This window comes from Harpia harpyja, chromosome 1 (genome assembly GCF_026419915.1).
Source record: "Harpia harpyja isolate bHarHar1 chromosome 1, bHarHar1 primary haplotype, whole genome shotgun sequence".
Lineage (NCBI taxonomy): Eukaryota > Metazoa > Chordata > Aves > Accipitriformes > Accipitridae > Harpia > Harpia harpyja.
Window position 1 is genome coordinate 41,043,728 of NC_068940.1, and position 19,107 is coordinate 41,062,834.

Here is a 19,107-nt window from a genome sequence, read left to right on the forward strand (position 1 = left end):
ACACGGCTGCCTGCAGGCAGGGAGAAAGCCAAGCCGCGTCACTTCTGCCCTGAAAAACCTGGAGCGCTCGGGGCCTCGGTGTGGGTGAGAAGTAATCGGTCCGACACTACACAAAACCTCTCCAGTACGTTTTAATTAGTGGGCTTAAAACTCGTAAGCCAATACCTTCTATGTGGCTGACTGGCAAACAAAGGAACCAGATGGATGGACAATGTGGGTGCAGGTACCACAGTGGAGCACAGGTCTCCCAGCTAGCTAACCTCTAGCTGCTCTCTTGGTTGCAGAGAAGCTTTTGAGATGCCAAGGGAGAAGGTAATTTATGGCATGTCTTAGAAGACATAGAGGTCTTCTAACCCGTTCCTCCTGGAAGACGCTGCTGAGAAAAGAAAGGAGATGACAAAGGGATGTAAAGTGAGGGAAAGAAGCTGTTTCAGTTTGGAGGTAAAGGCAGAATAGAGCTTGTTTGCTTTCCCCAGTTTAACACAAATATCCTAGCAAGCAGGTAGGGGACTGGTAATGACACAAAAAACCCTTCACTCAAGGAAACTCCCACAGCAGAGCTTCAGCAGGGGAAGTTTTAACCATTACGACTGTCACAAGCCATGCTCTCACCTTCCAAGGCACCTCAGGAGCGAGCTCCCGCCCTCCCAGCCCTCGCCTGCTGCAAGGGACCGCATCCTGCTCCTATGGGGTGGTGGAGCAGGAGGGGGACCCGCCGGTGCAGGAGCCGCCCTGCACCCCCAGAGGATCCAACTCTGAAGTTTGTTTATCCTTGAAATCCATTTCTGGCTTGCTCACTTCTAAGAGCTCCAAGCCCCTCAGCTTATTCAGATGGCCTCAAAAAAAAAAAAACCAAAAGCCATGCCTCAGTGGACTAACAAAAGAGGCAGGTAGTTGGAAAGGATGAGGCGAGTACAAGCCACCCTTCAGAGTCACTTTGTATTAATATTTTACAGTTCCTGCCTTTTCTTTTACATAGGCGATGGCTTTTCTCCACCTCCACGGGACTGAGCTCATTTCACTGAAAGCAAGAATGCAACCAGGGTTTTTTTGAGGTGTTCCCCCCCCCTCTCCCCTGTAAAACAAACATCTGCTCCAAATTTTCAGCTTGCTCTCTGAACAAACTCTCTGAATTTTCTGATGTGTTTCAAGGCAAACAGATCAATTAGAAGCTGGCCTATAACCCCCCAGCATGTGAAGTTTTGAATGCAAGACCCTTTTATATTAAAAAAAGAATTACGTAACACAGGAAGTTTAAAAAAATAAAAAAAAAGCATAAAAGACAACTGACTCGAGGGATTAGCTCTACTTTGCTTTGGGTGATTAACAAAAAGAATAGAAAATTATTAGAGCTCTTCCCATCGTAACAGCCAGGCCCTCTGCAGAGTTGATTAGCAAGAAAGCAAGGCATTAGTAATTAGAGCTGGCTGAAACCCTTTTGGATAAAAACAACTATTAATTGAAAAAAAAAAAAAAAAAAAAAAAAAAGATGACCTTTTTTTTCACAAACCAGGATTGCACTTAGCACAGTTTCAGTTTTGAAAAAGTACAGGAGAAAGAGGTGACCGCTTTTCAAAGCAAAAGGCTTCCTGCACAGACATGTTTGCCCTCTCTTCCCCGTTCCTCAGCTGGTTCTGCTCATGGAGAGCCGTGGCGCTTTGGAGCGAGCTGAAGAGCTTAACAAAGAGAGGAAGATGGGTCCCTTCCAACAGAAGAGGTTCTTCATCTGGGAGCCCAGCTGGCTGGAGCCCCTGCTCTGCCCGCTGCTGAGTCAGAGCTGCTCACGGAGGGGAGGAGTGGGGGACACACACGCTGACAATTAACACACAAGGTCACTCTTTATGCAACGCTCACAAAGAGCTACACAAGGGTCACAAAGCAAGGGGACGAAGAAGAGGGCTGTCACACCAGCAAGGGCTCCCCCCTCCTTTCAGCACCAATGTACCACGACCCCAACACCTCCTGGCTCACGGGCAGCATGAAGGCAAGGCTAGGCAGTTTGACGGTGGCCAACAAGGCTGGCTGGTTGCCTCTACATCTATAGCATGTGTGGTGATGCCACCCAACCCATCAAACACAAGCTACTCCCCAGTCAGCATCCCTCCGGTCCAATCTCACCATTGTTAAAAGCGCTGTTCAACACTAAGGGCTTCGTCCTTACGTGCCAAAAGCTCCTTCCAGAGCCTAGCTCAGATCCCGCTCGCTTCAGTAAGTAACTTGAAATAAAAGATGTCCCATCACCTCTGAGCACAGGCAGCGTGGCCACTGGAGCTGGCAGCCACACACCCGTTTGGTCAGGGAGAAGCTGTCAGACTGACAGCACACCACTGCTGAGGCATCAAAGACACGGAGGATGGGGGTTTCCCTGGACCTTTCTCCAGGCGTGCTCCTCTCCAGCGGTGGGGTGACCTGAAGCCTGCTCAGGTTCTGCTCCCCGGTAAGCTCCAGGTCAGCATGCACCAGAAAGCCAAGCACCACCAAAACGTAGCTTTTCATGAAGGTGAAGGCAAACAACTGGTTGACTGTTGCAACCACCCAGAGTTCAGAGAAGATCTGAAGTACTGACAGACAAGCACCCACAGATCCTGGGGAGGCAGCAGCTCCATGACACCACCCACAGTGATGTCGAAGCTCTGAAACGAGCAGCACCATGCCAAGGAATGATGACTGACTGTGCCCAGAAGCCCTCTCCTCCCAGCACACCACAGCTTTAGCCCACATGCCTGAGGTGACCTGGAGAAGAGCCAGCTGACGCTCTGTCCCCTCGTGCACTGCCTACCACACAGCAGGAGGCTTCCCGAGCTGCAGCCACAGGGGCTGTGCTCTACCCAACAGGGTCAGGTCACCCAGCGCTGCCCACGCCTCCTTGGGACAAATACACATCTCGTTTCTGCAAAACTCTCGAGGCGCAGAGAAAGAAGCACAGATCCTCCATGCTAGGGTGGTGTTCACGGAGACAGATATCTCTCCAAGACATGGCCATCTACACAAATGTGCCATGAGTCCGAGACCTCCATATGTAATATACCATGGATACTCACCTGTTCTGAAATGGATAAAAACCCAGGATCATTCCTACTTAGGCAACTAAATTCTGTCCAGGGGGTTCTGAAGCTCCTTGCTGGTCTCCATATCTCAAGAAATACAAGAACATTCATTACCAACTCATGAACAGAGCAGTCTTTGACCTGTAGACCCCCAGATGTTGGCCGGTAGACATGCCGTTCCATGTGAAGGAACATCTCGCCTCCTGACAGCTGGCTGCTCTCCTCTGCTTATGGCCTCACTCATATTGCAAGTTAGGGCCAAACCAGTACCACCACAAAAAGCAAACCCCAGTCTTCCTGCCAGCCCCAACCTCCTACTCCCCACACCAGCATGGCTTGTCTTCATGGGGAGAACTGGGTCAGCCATTGCTCATGGTTAAAATTACCCTGCACTGAAAGTGATTAGCTTGACTCCAGATCACTTCCCCCTCCGGTTCCTACCACAGCCATGTGAATTCTGTGCAAGTAAAGGCTGGCCTTCAAGGAGGGGATGAGCCAGAAGAGGAATACATCAGTGTATTTGCCACATGAAGTAGAGCTGTCACACACCTGGGTTTTCCCAGGCATCCTTTTTCCACCCAGAAAGCACATCCAGATAAAAATAGGGAAGTTGGCCAACAATCTAGTATTGCTGGCCATTGATCGCATGGCTTTGCCTCGCCTGCCTAGATACGCCGTCACTATTTGTGTACACAAGCCGATATTTCCACCTGGAGCTCCCACGCTTCTGTCCAGGAAGTGTTAAAGCAAAGCTCTACTTTGCAGCCCTGAGAAGGGAGAAAGGCGAGAGAACGGGTGCTGCTCAGGGTGCTGGGTGACACCAGAAGAGGGGACTGAAGACAGGGTGAGAAGCTCGGGTGCAGAGAGGAGACCATGGGGAAAGCATCCAGCATCAGAGAGATGGGGCTAAAGATATGGCAGCTCTTCAGGCTCATGTCCTCTCTCTCCAGCATGGCCCATCTTGCCTCTCGGCAGGGTTGCACACACTGCAGGAACATCACACGCGTTGGTAGGCACATGCTGGGGAACCCAGAGCCCATGGCCACCAGCCGGCCAACTCACCTGCGGCGCAGCAGAAGAGCCCCAAATAATTTTCCACTGTGACATTTAAAGGAACATGAGGGAACTGGCTGTCCCGTGTTCCCCAACTCTTGCTTTTCTTTTGCTAGAAACCTATAGATTTTCTTATTTTTATAATTTGATCATCTCAGTCCCTGGGACATGTTCTCTGCTTTTACTGATCTGCTCTTGGCTGTCCGCACAGCACAAGAAGTCCTTGCAGCCACGACATTATCATCATCATTACTACCACAATTCTGGTACAGAAGTTAAAGTTCTCTAAATTTCCCTGAAGTTAAGGTCCCAGCCTTACAAGAACTGCAGCACATGCTTAGGTCTGCCCACAGGAACAATCGCCCACGTAGACATCGGTGGGGACCTCTGTCCCACCATGGGCCATGGACCCACATGGTCTATAGACACTGCCAGAAGCCAGCACCTCACCAGCGAAACAGATAGGCGCTTTGCCTTAGTTTAAGAACAACTTAAACCCAGGGCTGCCTCTCCTCCCTTTCCCACCACCTCAAAGCTCCTAGAAACTACCCTGGGAAAGGCAGAGGGGAGCTTCACGTCCTAGTGATGCTAACGGAGCCCAGGGCTCCTTCCAGATCTGCCTAGAGATGCCACTGGGCAGAAGCTAGAGGACTCCAAGGGCCTTAAGGCAAACCAAACCCCCAAACTGGAAGCACCAGCATTCTGTGATCGTGCCACAGAGACACGACCATCATCACCACCTCCTTTCTCGATCGGAGCCCTTTTGCGATACTAAAAGCATCCAACCTTTCCACCCTGGCCCAGCAGCACTTGCCAGGAGAGACGACAACCCCTCCACGGCCTCGCTGCGCCCCAGTCGCACCCCTCAACGCGGGGAAGGCCGGTACTAACGTGCCGCCGCACCAAGGCTAGCGCCAGGACTTACGTCACATCGGCCTTCGAGCGCGTCCCCTCTTCCTCGCCTCCAGCATCGAGCAGAGACACTGTCCTCGTGCTGGTGCGCGTGGGGGCGGGAAAGGTAATTTAAGAGAAACAGCAGTAACCTAGGAAACCAACGACGAGGTTAAAAGTTTCTCAGTGTGGGGCCTCCCTACCCTCTCCCCCTTCCCACCCATCTTTGTGGTTTTCCACTCACATTTCTTACGCATCTTTTCCCCTGCCCTCCTCGTGCTAGAAGTCCACATCACACGCGGGAAACCGAAGCCAGCAGGCTGCTCTGCCCGTAACTGCACCCGCCGCTGCAAAGAGGGTGCGCAGGACCCGGCCCTACGCTGACCGTGCTCCACCTGACCCTGTGCCATTGTCCTTAGGCAGATGCGCAAAGGGGACAAGGGAAGAGCAGGGACTTACACTGCAACATTTTGGGTTGTTTTTTCTGCTTTTTGTCCTTTCTTCTCATCTGTTGCTCCGAGACGCAACCCCCAAAGGGCTTAAACTAATGCTGCCTCCTTTTGAGGCTCCCTACGGCTTTTAGGTGCTCTTAGCCAAGGTACCACCCAGGAAAAGGCACCTACTTTATCCCAGGGGAAGTTTGATGCCGAAGAGGGATGCCGAAAGTTGGGAGGCGGCGCTGGGGGTGGGGGCGGCCATGGCGGTAGCCGGCCCGCGCATCCCCCGCCGCAGCCGGTTACCGTGCGGCCGGAGGCAGCCCCGGCCAGGGAAACCGGACCCCTTCTCCGCCACCCCGAGCTGACGCCGGGCCCAGAGAGGCTGGGGGTTATTTATTTTTATATATATATATATAAAAATTTTTTTAAACCTTCCTCCTAACCACCGAGCCTCACGCCGCTTTCCGAGCCGGCGAACGGCGGCTCCCCGGGACGGCTCCGTCCGCGGCCGCCCCGCACCCATCGCCCCGAGGGATCCGGAGCCTTTTTCCTCCCCTTCCTGCCCGGGTTTCCCGGCCGTCCCCGTACCCCCCCTCCCTTCCCCGGCACTCACCGGCTCCCTCGATCTTCTCGGAGCCGCGGCTCCAGGTGACCTGCCGCGTCTCCAGCTTCACCTGGAAAGTTTTCCGTTCGGGTCGCTGCGACTTTTTAGAGTAGAAGAGGGTCATGACGGTGCCCACCTCCAGGCTGCGGCAGAGGTGCGCTGCCTCCGCCTCGCTGGGCGCCCCGGGGCCGCTGCCCGGCCCGGCCGCCATCAGCGCCGCGAACAAAGGGGAGCGGGAGCGCCCGGAGCGCCGCCACCGCGCTCAGCGCCGCCCGCCGCGCCCCATGCCCGCCCGCCCGCCGCCGGCTGCGGGGAGGGGGGGAAGGAGGAGGAGCGAGGAAGGAGGAGGAGGAGGAGGAGGAGGAGGAGGAGGGGAGGGAGGGAGGGGGGCGGCGGCGCGGGGCGGGGCGCGGCCCCTCGCGGTGGGACGGGCGGGGGAGACGCTGGGGCCTGCCTGGGGGGTGCGCACCGCCCCCCCACCCCGCCCCGACACCCCCCGGCCCGGCCGGGGTGATGGGGACGGGTGCGCACCTCGCGGTCTGCCGGCTTGTGGGGTCTCGGGGTGCTGCGCGCACCCCCGCGGCGTGACACGCGGGGGGGGGGGGGTGGACCCCTGGCGCGGTGCAGCGCTGTGGGGGCTGGGTGCGGCGGCGGGCATCCCACAGCGCCTGTGGGGTCCCCGTGCTGCACCCCCCGCAGCTAGGCCTGGGGTGCCGGGGGTGCCCCGCACCCCACGGGCACGGCACGCATAGGTGTCCGGTGTGCCACGCACCCCGCAGCACAGGACAGCGCGGGGCCCCGGCAGACCCCACAGCAGAGTTTGCGTGGGGTCCTGGGTGTGCAACACACCCCGTGGCGTGGCACGGGTGGGGTCCCGGGGGCGCTGCGTCCCCCGGCGCCGTATCCCGTGGGCCGTCACCCCGGCGCACAGCCGCCCGCCTCGTGTCCGCCGTGGGGGCTGTGCGGGGCGAGCGGGCACACGCAGGGACACGGGCGTGAGCGGGGCACGGGCCGGGCTGGCAGCTGTCCCCGGGAGCCGCTCTTCTCCCGGGGACATCCCCAGCCCCGCCGCGCTGGGACAGGACAAGCGGGGCGGCTTTTCCTGGGGACGGTCCCCTCCGCCTGGCTGCCGCTGGCACCGTGGCATGGCTCCTTGCCGGAGCCAGGCCTGCGGCTGCCGCAGCTTCCTCCCCGTAAATCACGGCCGGACCTGCGCCGGCGGGGAGAGCGGGACGGGGTTTGCAGGGCGGCCGGCAGCATCCTGTCCCCGGGGGGGGGTGTAGGGAGCCGGGGGTCCCAGGAGGCTCTCCAGCCCCGCTCCGGCCCTGGCGGGAGACCACACAAAAGCAGGGTTAGCCAGGGGATAAGCGGTTGAATTAGGAAGTGTTTCAGGGCGGTTTGCTCCATTCATGAGGTTAAAGCCTGCAATTTCCCTTTCTACACTGCTGCCTTTCCTCCCCATGCCCTCCTCCCCATCAGGGCACCCCGGGGCAGGCTGGGCGCTCAGGCTGCCCTGCGCTGGGGACAGTGTCTGGGGTCCGGTGCAAACACCGAGGTGCGGTGGCGGGTGCATGACCCACACCGGCAGGCGATGCTGGCCAGGGGCTGGGCTGCCCAAGGGTGAGCACGGCCCTGCTGCAGGACAGCAGTGAAAGGGAGAGGTTGGAGGGGATGTTCCCCAATATATAAATGCATAGATATATGTATATACGCATACGTATACAAAATATAGACACACATACATACACACGTCTGTTTGCAGGCCCATGGCAAGGCAGCATGCAGCCGAGCACCCCTTATTTCACCCTCCAGCTCAGGGGTGGGTCTGGAAGGGGCATCGTTTGCTAAGCAAGGTGCCCATCACCAAGCGCACCACAAATGCGAGCAGCTCCCTCTGTCCTACTGCTTCACCCACCTTCAAAGGGACACGCACACGCACGCACACGTGCACACACAGGTGCAAACACACAAGCAGCCCTACGAGGTTCGTGGTCATTTAGGATCCTACCCAACGTCTGGGCATCAAAAAGGCAGAGACAAACGCACTGGGCTAAGAACATAAACCTGCCTTTATAAAGACGCCCGGCGTACGACAGCGCCCTAAGGGGTGACAGGACGCTGCGGATGGGCTCAGCCAAGGCAGAGCTGCTGGGAGCCTGCTGGTGGGAGCCCCAGGGTGCCAGCCGCACAGGACCCTCTGCCCCACTCCTCCTGGGTGAGCCACCGCCGCTGCCGCTGGGGAAGTCGCTCCTTGCTTGTGTAACGGCCTCGCTCGGGACCGGCAGGAAGCAGCCGGCTCCCAGTGGTCTTAAAATAGCTGAGCGTTATGGGCACACCCTTGTTTTTGAGGGCAAAACCTGAGAAGGGAGAGTGGCCATCAAAGAAGCCAAACAGGTAACTCCCTCACTCCCAAACGCTGCCCGTTCATGCTGATGGAGAGCACCCGTCACTGCGTCTCTCCAGCCCCGGAGCCCTGGGTGGCTGGGGCCGGCACGTGGCAGCGGTGGTTTGCAATCAGGTGTCTGCGATGGATAATTTTTCTTCTCCGAGTTTGACTAATCACTTTTTAGCCTTGCATTAAATTCTCCATGTCCGCAATGCCACAGACCGAGGAATTTTGGAGTTTCATTTGACAGCATGTGAAACCGCTTTTGTCTGTCTGCTGCCGACCAGCCTCGTTCGGTGGTCCCGGCTCCTGCATCGGCCAGGCTGTGGGCAATCGCCCCCAGCCCCTCAGGGCAGCAGAAACTTCCATCATATTTCTGCTATCCTGTCCCGCTCTACCCTGCCTGGGCTTTGGTCCACAGTGGGTCAGACTCATTTTGCTTTTGAAGAAACTCCCTGGATCGTGTTCATCATACGACTATGGAGGGCGGGGGGCTCTGCAAGTCTCCCCTTGCAAACACCTCTGGGAAAAGGGGTTTTTCCCCCTCTGAGTGGCCCCAGCACCTTCCCCCTTCGCAGTCCTGAAGCGTGGGGTGCCGACCCCCCCAGTATTCTGCAGGATTCATGGAGCAGCTACACCCTCTGCCCAGGAACAGACAGCAGGCTAACGGCCAGGTGACCTCCGGCTTAAGGACAGCCCCTGGCCTTGCTCAAGGGCTGGGGAGCAAAATCCAGGGAAACAAAACCCTCAGGCCACCCCACGGGTGAGTGCGGAGGGTCCCTGCAGCCCAGCATCCCTCTGATGCCAGTGTCTGGGAATGGAGGGGTCCCTCTCCCACCCTGGGGACTGCGCATTGAGAGGAGGTGCCCGATCCTTATCCAAGCAAGCGGTACTTGGCACCTTGCAATCCCCAGGAGAGATGCACCACTCGGGGTTATTTATTCGTTCCTGGGGTTATTTATTTGTTCCCGTCTGTTCTGCACTGCCTGGGTGGGTAAATGAGAATCCAGCCCATGGGCTGAGAAAATCACCATCAGGGAAGAGCTTCACCCAGCCCTGCAGCGAGCAGGATCTGGAAAACCCGCAGGGGACGCAGTGCTGAGCTACCTCCCGCCCCGGGGTGGTGTTAGCAGACACAGAACAGTGCGAGGCGGTTTTTTGCCGGCGATGGAAAGCAGACCTGCCTGGGGCCACAGAGCTGCTGCGGATGCTGGCGCGGTGCCTGCTGCGTGTGCTCACCGAGGGGCTGAGACGAAGCCGTGCCCACAGGCAGGGCTGCCTCCCCCCGGCATCCTCCTGCCCCTTCCAGGCACTGCAAGATCCCTCTGGATTATAAACCAGCACCTGATGGGAAACTCGCTGCAGCTCCAGGTTCCCTGTCCCCACTCCCTGGTGTTCCTAGGGGAGCACACGCTTTTTGAATATCCTGAATTCACCTGGTTTCAATTTCCAACCCCTGAATCCTGTAAGACTTCAAGGGGAATGGGGCTGCATCCAGCCGGGTATGCAGCCTCCTCTTGGCCGTCAGGCCCTGTCCATGGGCTCGCAACACACATGATCGAGTTTCAACCTAAATTTTGCCCCCTCCACTGGTCACGTCACCGCTGCCTCAGTTTCCCTCGCTGCCAAACACAAGCCTTACTGCAGGGCAGGCAATCCACACCAGGGTGGTGGCACTGGGGCAGGCGAGGACCAGGCGCTGCGGTGGTGGGATGCAAAACGGGATGTGGCACGTTTCGCGGCCATCTCTCTGTTCGCACAGTGAGTCAACAGGATCTGGGAATTCTCCATTTAAAGCGCGGGATGTGTGGTCTTGACCCTGCTGTGCCACAGGCAAAAACACAGATTAAATCCTCCTCAGCTCCCTGCCTGGGACAGAGCTGGAGAGGGAGCGCCCATGCTCCCCGGTGTTCAGAGGGAGCCAAGTGCCTTTTCAAGGGCTGGTTTTGCACCAGAATACTCCTCCCTTCCACTGACAGGGAGAGGCACAGCACGCTCCAGCCTGGGACATCAGCCTGGCCTCGCACCTCCAAGGAGAGCACAGCCCGAGAGCCATGACCCCCAGCCTGGCCAGGGGCACCCCATCATGCCCAGGGAGAAGGTGAATCTGCTGGCAGCGATGCCGGGGTGGGAGATCCCCCTCTGCGGGAGCATGTCCCTCCCCGCTGCGTTGAACAGGGCAGGGGGAGAAGCACATTTCCCTGCTCAGCAGCGTAGGGTATGGGAATTTAATTCGGCCGGGTCTGAACGCAGGGAGGGAGGGCTGTATAAATAGAAAGCGTATTTTTACAGGCTGCATTGTTCCAGGCACGGGCAGGTCAGGAGCACAATGAGCCCCTTTCCCTCTCCGCTGGCATTTTCTCCGCTGCACCTTGGAAAGGCCCCAGAGAGTAAACGGTAACTCCTGCCAAACTGCGAGTTTTTGCAGCCACAACAAAGTGCTTGAAAATATCGCAGCAGGCAGCAGGAAGCCCTGCTCAGGGCTGGCTGCTGAGAGGCTCCTGTGGCTGGCTGAGCCTGACCCCGCAGCCACCCTCGTGGAGTTTAGGAGCCCAGTCAAGCGCTGCCCCAGCATCGGGGTGACTGGGAGGCACTTGCAGAGGAGCCAGTGCCCGTGTCTGCTCCAGGCTCCCCACGGACACCGGGCCCTGGACTGCTCTCCAGTGCCAGGGAGATGGATACATCCATCAGCCTCATCATCCATGTCCCTGCCCAGCCTCCTGCCCTTCCCAGCCACCAGGGCAAGGAGAGGGTGCTGCTTTCACTCCATCCTCCTCCCTGCAGAGGGCTGTGGGCTAATAAAAGGCAGCGGAGAAACCACACCAGGAAGAGCAGCTTGGGTCTCACCACATCCCGCTGCTCTTGCTCCCCACTGCACCAGACAGGGGTTTTCCTGGGATCAGGTGAGCAGACAGCCCATGGGAGGCAAAGCAAACCAATGCTGAGGTGCGCTTGCATGGAAACCCAGTGACCACTGGTCAGGTAAGGGTGAAGCAGAAAGATCAGAGCAAGGCAGTGACAGGCCACATCCTTCCCAGCTGGGAGGAATACAGAACCCCTGTCCCCGGCCAGCAGTGAGCACTGCCAGCTCCATCATCTCTCCAGCAGGAGCCAAGGATCCTAAGCTTTGTATAGCACAGGGGAGACCAGCCCCTGCCCTCAACCCCCCCACCCTCTAAGCTCCTTGTGCTGAGCAGTGCTTGGGCACCCAAGAGCAGCCCCGCTTCCCCGCAGCACCCTCTGCACACAGCTCCAGTGCCAGCAGCCCTGTCCCGGCCTCAGCTCCTCTCTTCTCCACAGCCACCCCTGCTGCGCTAGCTTGAGCACTGGGCTGTGATTAACCTGCTTTCGGCTGGAGTGGGGACGTGGGAAAAGGCTTCCTGTCTCCTGAGTGCACGCTGCAGCCTGGGCACTGAAGATCGATGCAGAGGATGTTTCCATCAGCAACACGGAGTAAAGGAAAACCCAAACACTCATGATGGCCTTCTCCATGCTTTCTGGTGCACCTGGCTGCAGCATGTCCTGGCTCTCCACGAAAGCAGCCTCTTTGAAGGAACATGAGCTGAAAATCACCTTGCCACAGGGACTACCCTAAACAAGCACCATCCCACTCCCTCTCCCTGCCAGAGGTCAGCCTGGCTGTGCCCCTGGCTCCTGCTGCCTCAGGTCACTTCCCATTGCACTAAAGCAATGGCCTCCACTTCCAAGAACGCTTGAAGGGACCCCAAATACAGACACTAAGCCACATTTCCTGATGTTCCCACTAACTCACAATGCAGCCAAGGAGTCCCAGAAAGGATCTTTACCCACCATCTGCAGCCACTCCTCAGAGTGAGGGCAGGCTCCTAGGCTTGCTGTGCAGGCTGCACATGGACAGGGCTTCAGCAGGGACCAAGCAGCTTATTAAAGTGGAATAAAAGCCTCCAGGCAAATCCTGCTGGGGTTGGGAACAGGAACTGGGCAGCTCCAAAGAGCTTGGAGGGTCAGGCTGCTGCTATTTAAGTGCATTATTCAAGGCAGTTCCCCCTGCAGGTGCACAAACCAACCCAGACAAGCACACTGCCATTGGGGGAGCACAGATGAGGGATCTGGGAACCAGGCGAGCCAATGGACGACCTCAAGCCCCAGCATTAACATGAGCTCATGAGCAAGCAGCAGGGTCACAGGCTGGTGGGACAGCCTGGTCAGCTCTCTGTGCCCCTACCAGGGCTCCGAAACACCCCACACTGTGATGCTGTATGACCAACTTCTCCACCCATTGAGGGTCTGGCTACATGACCATACAGACCTACCACAGACCAAAGAGCCACCATGACTTAACACAATCAAGCAGCAGTGAGTTACTCAAAACATTAGGGCAGCTGTGGAAAGCCTTACCCCTTCCAAAAGCCAGCCATGGCCAGGTGCTTCATTTCAGATCACTGGCATCACTATGAACCTGGCACATGCTCTCAACTCACCCCTGATGAAGACACAAGTGCTGGGTCAATCCCAACCCACCTAGACCTTGCCATGGCTTCAACATCCTCTTTGCAGCCCTGTTCAAATGAGAAAGGCTCAAGCATCTTGCTATGGAGGCAGTACCTGCTGTACAGGGGCTGCAGAAACAATGTGGTGCCAGGCCCACCATCTCCCCCCCAAACTAGGGACCTAGGGGACCTCATGGCGCAGGGCCAGAGGTGAAAGAACACAGAGACACCAACACTCAGTTAAGTTGTAGGAATTTATTTTAAATAACCTACAGTTGGATTAAAAGGGAATTCATGATAAAAATAGAAGATACTTGTTGAGGAAAGGCTGCAGGAAATGGTCTTCGCACACACACTATGCTAACAATACCTCTAAGACTAATGATTATAGCAAAAAAAGGTTTCACATTAAAATTCTGCTTTTTAATTTTTTAAAATTTTTTTACACAATTACAAAAGAAAAAATAAAAGCCCTAAAATCTTGATTATTTTCCTTTTTGGACCAATGCTCATTTCCCTCGAAATTTATTGACCTGTGAAACTTCTTTTTACACAATAAAATCTTTCAAGTAAAAGAGGGGGAGTGGGGCTTAGAAAAAAAGGGGGGAAAAGGTAAAACAGTCTGACAAACCTAAAAAGTAGATATTCTTGAAGTGTACAGAGCATGTTCAGAACAAAGGGTGATGGGAATGTCATTTGTTGCCAATTTCACTTGTCCTCAAATTCCACACGCATCTCCCCATCACGCGGCCCCCTCCCCCCACCCGCTCCCCAAATCTACACGATCTTTAAGATCAAGAAGAAAAAAAACCTGTTTAAATATTTTAAAATAATTAAAAGAAATAAAAATTCACATTTAAAAAAGGAACACTCAAGTCAGGAGGCTGATTTCCCATCACGCTTTGCTCTGAACAAATGTGGTGGATATTTGTAATTCATGTTCCAATGCCATGACTGTTTCAAGTGACAAATTGAAAAAGACTGGGTATTTCCATGACTATAGTGACAGCTGTAACAGGTGCGTTGGGTTTCTTAAATTTTGTTTATTTGTTAAATTCTGAAATGGGGCAGGAGGGGGAGGGGAAGGGCAGGGGTTAAGGAGTCCATTTTCTATTAAAATATAGAAGTTATTGCAAAACCCTAACTGTAAAAACGCACCAATATAATTGGATTTTGTATACAGTAGCTAAAGATTCCCACGCTCTCAGTGTGATGGTGAATTTGCCTGGCGGAAGGTTGACAAATCCCCCATCCACTTGCCCTGCCTCAAGAAAAAAAAACCACACAAACCAGACAGCTAGAATTTGGATCTCTGAAACATTTTTAAATAAGTTGTCCATAGGACAACTGGCTCAGCTCCTTTAGGATATTTCCAGGTTATGCTTTCTGCAAGATGTTGGCTGTTTTATCTGATGCTCACTTGCCCCTTTCCTCCTCCTTCCCCAGCATCCAAGGACAAGTAAGGCTCACAGTTTATCAATCTCCCTAAAAACCAGGCTACTCCCCCTTTTTTTCCCATAAAATTCAGCTCATTAAAAACAAGTTAAAACTCATAGTCTTCCTCTGCCATGTCGATAGCCCAGGCAAATTTCTCTCGCTGGGTTTTGTTATAAATCTTCTCTATAGGAATTCCCCACTTCTTACACCTGCAGAAGAGGAGACGCTGTTAGAGTCAACACAGCACAGGGACTCAACAACCCCTCACTGTGCAGCAGAACTGCCCTGCTCTCCCCCCCAGCACCTTCCCAAGGTGCCCCATTCCAAGACACGCCACCCAGCTGAGCACAACCAGCCTCCTGGTGTTAGACCCTGCAGGTTCTCTGACCCATCACCTCCCAGCACAGTGCTCACTTTGGCTGGCATGTTGCACTTGCCTCAAGGGACTCTTTTATAACTCCCTGAAACCATTTGAAGACACAAGGGAAGGCCACAGACAGACTTCTCTGGCATCCCTTGTCTGCTAACTGGGGGGACAAGACAGAAGCAAAGGGGTGGTTCCCTCCAGCACACCACCCCAGGCAGATGCTTACCAAGCAACAGAGATCCTGGGATCCAGATAGTTGAGTTTGGAGGTGCCCAAAGCGATCTGCTTGTTCTCCTCCCTATCTGTAGCCTGAACCTCCAGCTTCATCAGTTGCTCCTCAATCCTCTGCACTGCTTTCTTCTTGCTCTCCACTGTCCTGGGGTGGGAAAGAATCAAAGCATTTAATTCCTAATGCCCTGCTAGGCTTGAGATGGCAGCAGTGTGGGAACCCAAAGGGACTCTGCTCAAGGTAAGCAATGCCACCAGCCACAAAGGGCAGCTGTGTCACCACAGATGGTGACACAAAACACTCAGCACATGCAATTAAGAACTGACATTTTCAAAGAGGCAGAGCAGAAATCTTAAGCAGCAGTTTTGTTTTAAAGGGTTGGAAGCGACAGCCTGAACTGTACTGATGCTACACCCACTTTAAAACCAGCCCATCTATCCCACTGTAATAGTCATGCTGTGATTGTGCTTTCAGAGCTCCCTTAACTCAGCACCCCTGTGGCTATTCTGCAGAACCCACACAGAGTCTGAGTACATCATCTGCACTGTGGGCTTCCAACGGAGCACAGCAGAACCCAGAAAAGTGCATGTGCAATTGTGTAACTCCTGGCTCCTCATTCAGATGGCAATGTCGCGCACTGGATCCATTACTCTGCTTGGTGCTGGGCAGCAGCGTGGTTGAGCACTGGCTGGTGCTCAGCTCAGAGGGCTAAGAGACACAGTGGAGACTAATACTAGTGACCACATCAGGAACTGCAGCGTCAGACCACCCTATGGTCCTCAACTTGAAGGCTATTTCTTCATGCATAGAATAAAGAGGGGACAAGAAAGCCTAAGGAAGTTTTCCCAGATCACAGGCTGGGGAAACAGAATACAGGGTGAAGGGCCCATTTGGAGCCAAGAGTACTGGGAGCATTGCATAGCCTAGTAACATCAGCCTTACTTTTTAGACTTCTCATCTCTCCGGACCTTGGCATCAGCTTTGGCGCTTTTCAGTTCTCTCCTGGCATCAGCTAACTGCTCCTTCTTGGCATCGATCTAGGAGAGGCAAAACCAGATGGCAGCACTGTGAACAAGCTGCTGACAACTGTGGCAGTCACCCCTGGGCAGCATGACCCAGGGAGTGAGTTTGTGACCATGTTCAGAATCTACCAGCGGTCAGACCCATTTCTGCAGAACAATTAGGCCATTGGCCTTTCAGTTTGCTGCAAAGGCTACTGTGGTGAAATATTCGCCCCAGAAAACAGGGCCCCACTCATTTCCCAAGACAAGGTGGTGCTGGGAGCTTTCTCATACACCTACTACCAAGCAGGCAAAGGAACTGGTTTGGCCTGGTACTGGCCAACAGCCCCTCCAGGCAGCTTGTCTGCCTCCACTGTATCCTGTCAGTACCACTATCTAATGGTAACACAATAGGATGAACCCTGTTCCCTCAGCAGGAATCAGTTCTTGCCCCAAATCCTACAGGCTGAAAGCTGTTAAGGCTTCAGGCAGTTCTTCTCCAGTAAGTTTAGGATTCAGGGAGTTTTAGCATTTTGCAGCTCCTGTTCAACCATTCCCCTTAAACATCCCCCAAGCTCTAAGATCTAGGGTGAAGGCAGCCATGTTAGGTGTTACAGAAGCAGGGGACACTGCAGTGCCAAACCAGAAGTCCTTATTTTGACGGTTATTCTAAAGCCAGAGCAGGAACAGACCTAACCCCTTTGGACCTCATGGCCTTCACCAGAAACAATCTGCAAAGGAAGAGGTCAAGTCAGAGGGGCCTAATGTACCATGTACACAGCCTGCACTGACGGTGGCCTGGGATTCACACAGCATGAGTGGATGCTCACTCTGGGTTCTTTACGGGACACAAACCGGAGCTATAGACTGCTGCTCTGAAGTTTCAATGGCAGCAGAAAACATAGCTATGGGATGAAGGGCAGACAAAAAGGGTCTGGTCTTGGTCTTTACACGCATAAGATGACTCAGACTGAAAGGTGTCCCTTTGAGCTCACTACTCCTCTCCAAGCAGGCCCATCTCTGATGCAGGAATAACCAATTCCTCACAGGGAAAAACAGACTCTGCTTCCGTTTCACTCCAAGTGAAAGGAATCGTGACTCCCAAGATGCTGCGCTTGGAGCCCTGCCCCAACCCAAGAGCTGGGCAAGGGTGGGGGTACCTTGCTCTGCAGGTTCATCATGGACTTCTCGAAGGTCTTCGGCGGAGCCCTCTGGTGGTTACACAAAATGGCAACCGCTCTGTTGGCACGGTTATAGGAAAGGATCTTCGCTGGGATGTTGTCATCCGCTGCAAAGTACAAGAAAGTGGTGAACAAGTGGGTTCTCCAGGGCTGTGCAGCCCCAGCCAGTGTCCCACCGACTCTGCAAGCTCACAGTCACTGCAGAACTGACCCTCCCCTCTGACGGGCTAGTCTCAACACTGCACTCTAATTACACTCCTAAGAGCCTGACCACTTCCATCCTGGGCCCTAACTCTTTCTGGGACAGTTTCTTCGACAGCAACAAAGACAACATTTGCCACTCAAGAGAGGGGAAGCACATCTGTACTCAGAGCAGAGGACAGCAGGATCATACTTCTCAAGACACTGTCGGGCTTCACATATCCAACATGCCCACTTTGTAAAGTTGTTAAAGTACAAGCTAGCAGTGCTTGACAGAGAGGTTGTGAATGAGCAGCCAAGAAACGTGGGGCTGTTACAGATGCATCTGCCTTGCCTGCCACCTATAACACTTTACAATTAACAGAAAGCAAGTAAGAGACTGGTAAAGGACAGGCATAAACTAGCAGGCACACATTGGTGTGCTTGCAAGTCAGTTCTGCCCTGTCCCAGTGCTGGGCTGCTCAACTACCCCAAAAGATTATCTGGCAGCAGATTTTTGGTCAGACCTCAGCTGTCTGACATTTGCACTAGGAGAACTGCAACAATGAAGTGGTGTACAGATACAAGACTTGTGGCTAAGCCAAAGAAGCCAGTTCTGTATTGCAGGATAAGATCCATCCCCCTCACAGTTTCAAGGACAAGACTTACGATTAGTGAGCTCCTTGAGCTGCTGCTGTAGCGTGATGGAGGCATTGTAAGTACGGAATACCTTGGCTGTCAGTCCCTCCATAAGGTCTTGAAGGTGTTTATTTAAGATACTGGTCTAAGGAAGCAGAAAGGAGATGACAGCACTAGAATTGACCACAGCATTTGTGAAATCTCTGGACACATGGCTGATGAAGACATGCAGCTCACAGCTGAAGCCTAGTGTACTCAGACCTGACCACAACAGAATGGCCACAACATTACTGAAACCACAGAAAAGTAAACAAAGAACCAACAAGTATTAGATTGGTATCAAGTACCACAAGTGGCCAAAAAAGTTTTCTTCAGTGTGGAAGTTTTGATTCCCAACAGGTAGAAATGTGCCTGTCTCATCCCAGGGAAGGTACCTGAACCACCACAGTGCTCCCATAGAGCCAAATGCGCAGATGAGGATGGCACGTGAAAATCTGTCACCTCACACAATTGCCATCTCCAAACTCTGAAAAAACCTCCCCAAGTCAGAGCCAGTCAGGCTCACCAGGACCAAAGCCCATTGGCTTCAGGAACCTGTGGGCACAGTGGACAATACAGACACCAGATTGAGAGAGACTCTCACTGCTTTTAGGCCGCTCAGGCCAGCTCTGGAAGAAAATTGCCACTGAAACCATTTCTGGAACAGAGCAGCTGTTACTGCCTGCTGCAGAGTGAGCCTGTTCATGGTGCTCTACCACCACCCCCCACCATTAACTACGTGCTTACATTGAGGCGGTCAAAGAGGTCATCCTCAGGCTGCTTGTTCTCCATGAAGAGCTGAAGATTCTTAAACACCTGCAGGAAAAGAAAACCGGTAACTTCAGGCACACAGACCAGACAGCACCAGGTAGCAGTAATACATAAGGAAGCAACACTGCCAGGGAGCCACTTAAACTCTTTTCAGGCAACAGTGACGATGCTGGATGTTACTTCTCAGCAGGCAAAGACCCTTATCTCTCAATACAACGCTTGTGTTGAAGGTTCATCCCCAGCAATGGGAGTCCTGAGCATTCAATGCCCTTTATCCTCATCCTTTAGATCAAGATTGCAGGAGACCCGATTCTGCTCTGGCTTAGCTGCCTAACAGAGAAAGAGACCCCAAAGCTACTACCTTTCCCTTACTCTC

At 54.1% G+C, this 19,107-nt stretch overlaps 2 protein-coding genes across 5 annotated transcripts in view; both read right to left on the reverse strand.

Moving 5' to 3' along the window:
* PLCG1 (phospholipase C gamma 1) overlaps positions 1–6,319 on the reverse strand; it is a 52,018-nt gene extending 45,699 nt beyond the window's left edge. For all 4 annotated transcript variants that reach the window (XM_052789432.1, XM_052789419.1, XM_052789426.1 and 1 more), the window contains exon 1: positions 6,042–6,319. In XM_052789432.1, coding sequence (XP_052645392.1) covers positions 6,042–6,243 — 202 coding nt within the window. In that variant the 5' untranslated portion in view covers positions 6,244–6,319. The remainder of the gene's footprint in view (positions 1–6,041) is intronic.
* Positions 6,320–13,127: 6,808 nt separating this feature from the next.
* TOP1 (DNA topoisomerase I) overlaps positions 13,128–19,107 on the reverse strand; it is a 76,344-nt gene continuing 70,364 nt past the window's right edge. Inside the window, exons 16-21 of the mRNA XM_052789474.1 lie at positions 18,708–18,776; positions 17,952–18,066; positions 17,082–17,209; positions 15,863–15,957; positions 14,918–15,067; positions 13,128–14,533 (exon numbers count right to left, since the gene is read on the reverse strand). Of these exons, the coding sequence (XP_052645434.1) occupies positions 14,431–14,533; positions 14,918–15,067; positions 15,863–15,957; positions 17,082–17,209; positions 17,952–18,066; positions 18,708–18,776 (660 nt within the window). The 3' untranslated portion in view covers positions 13,128–14,430. The remainder of the gene's footprint in view (positions 14,534–14,917; positions 15,068–15,862; positions 15,958–17,081; positions 17,210–17,951; positions 18,067–18,707; positions 18,777–19,107) is intronic.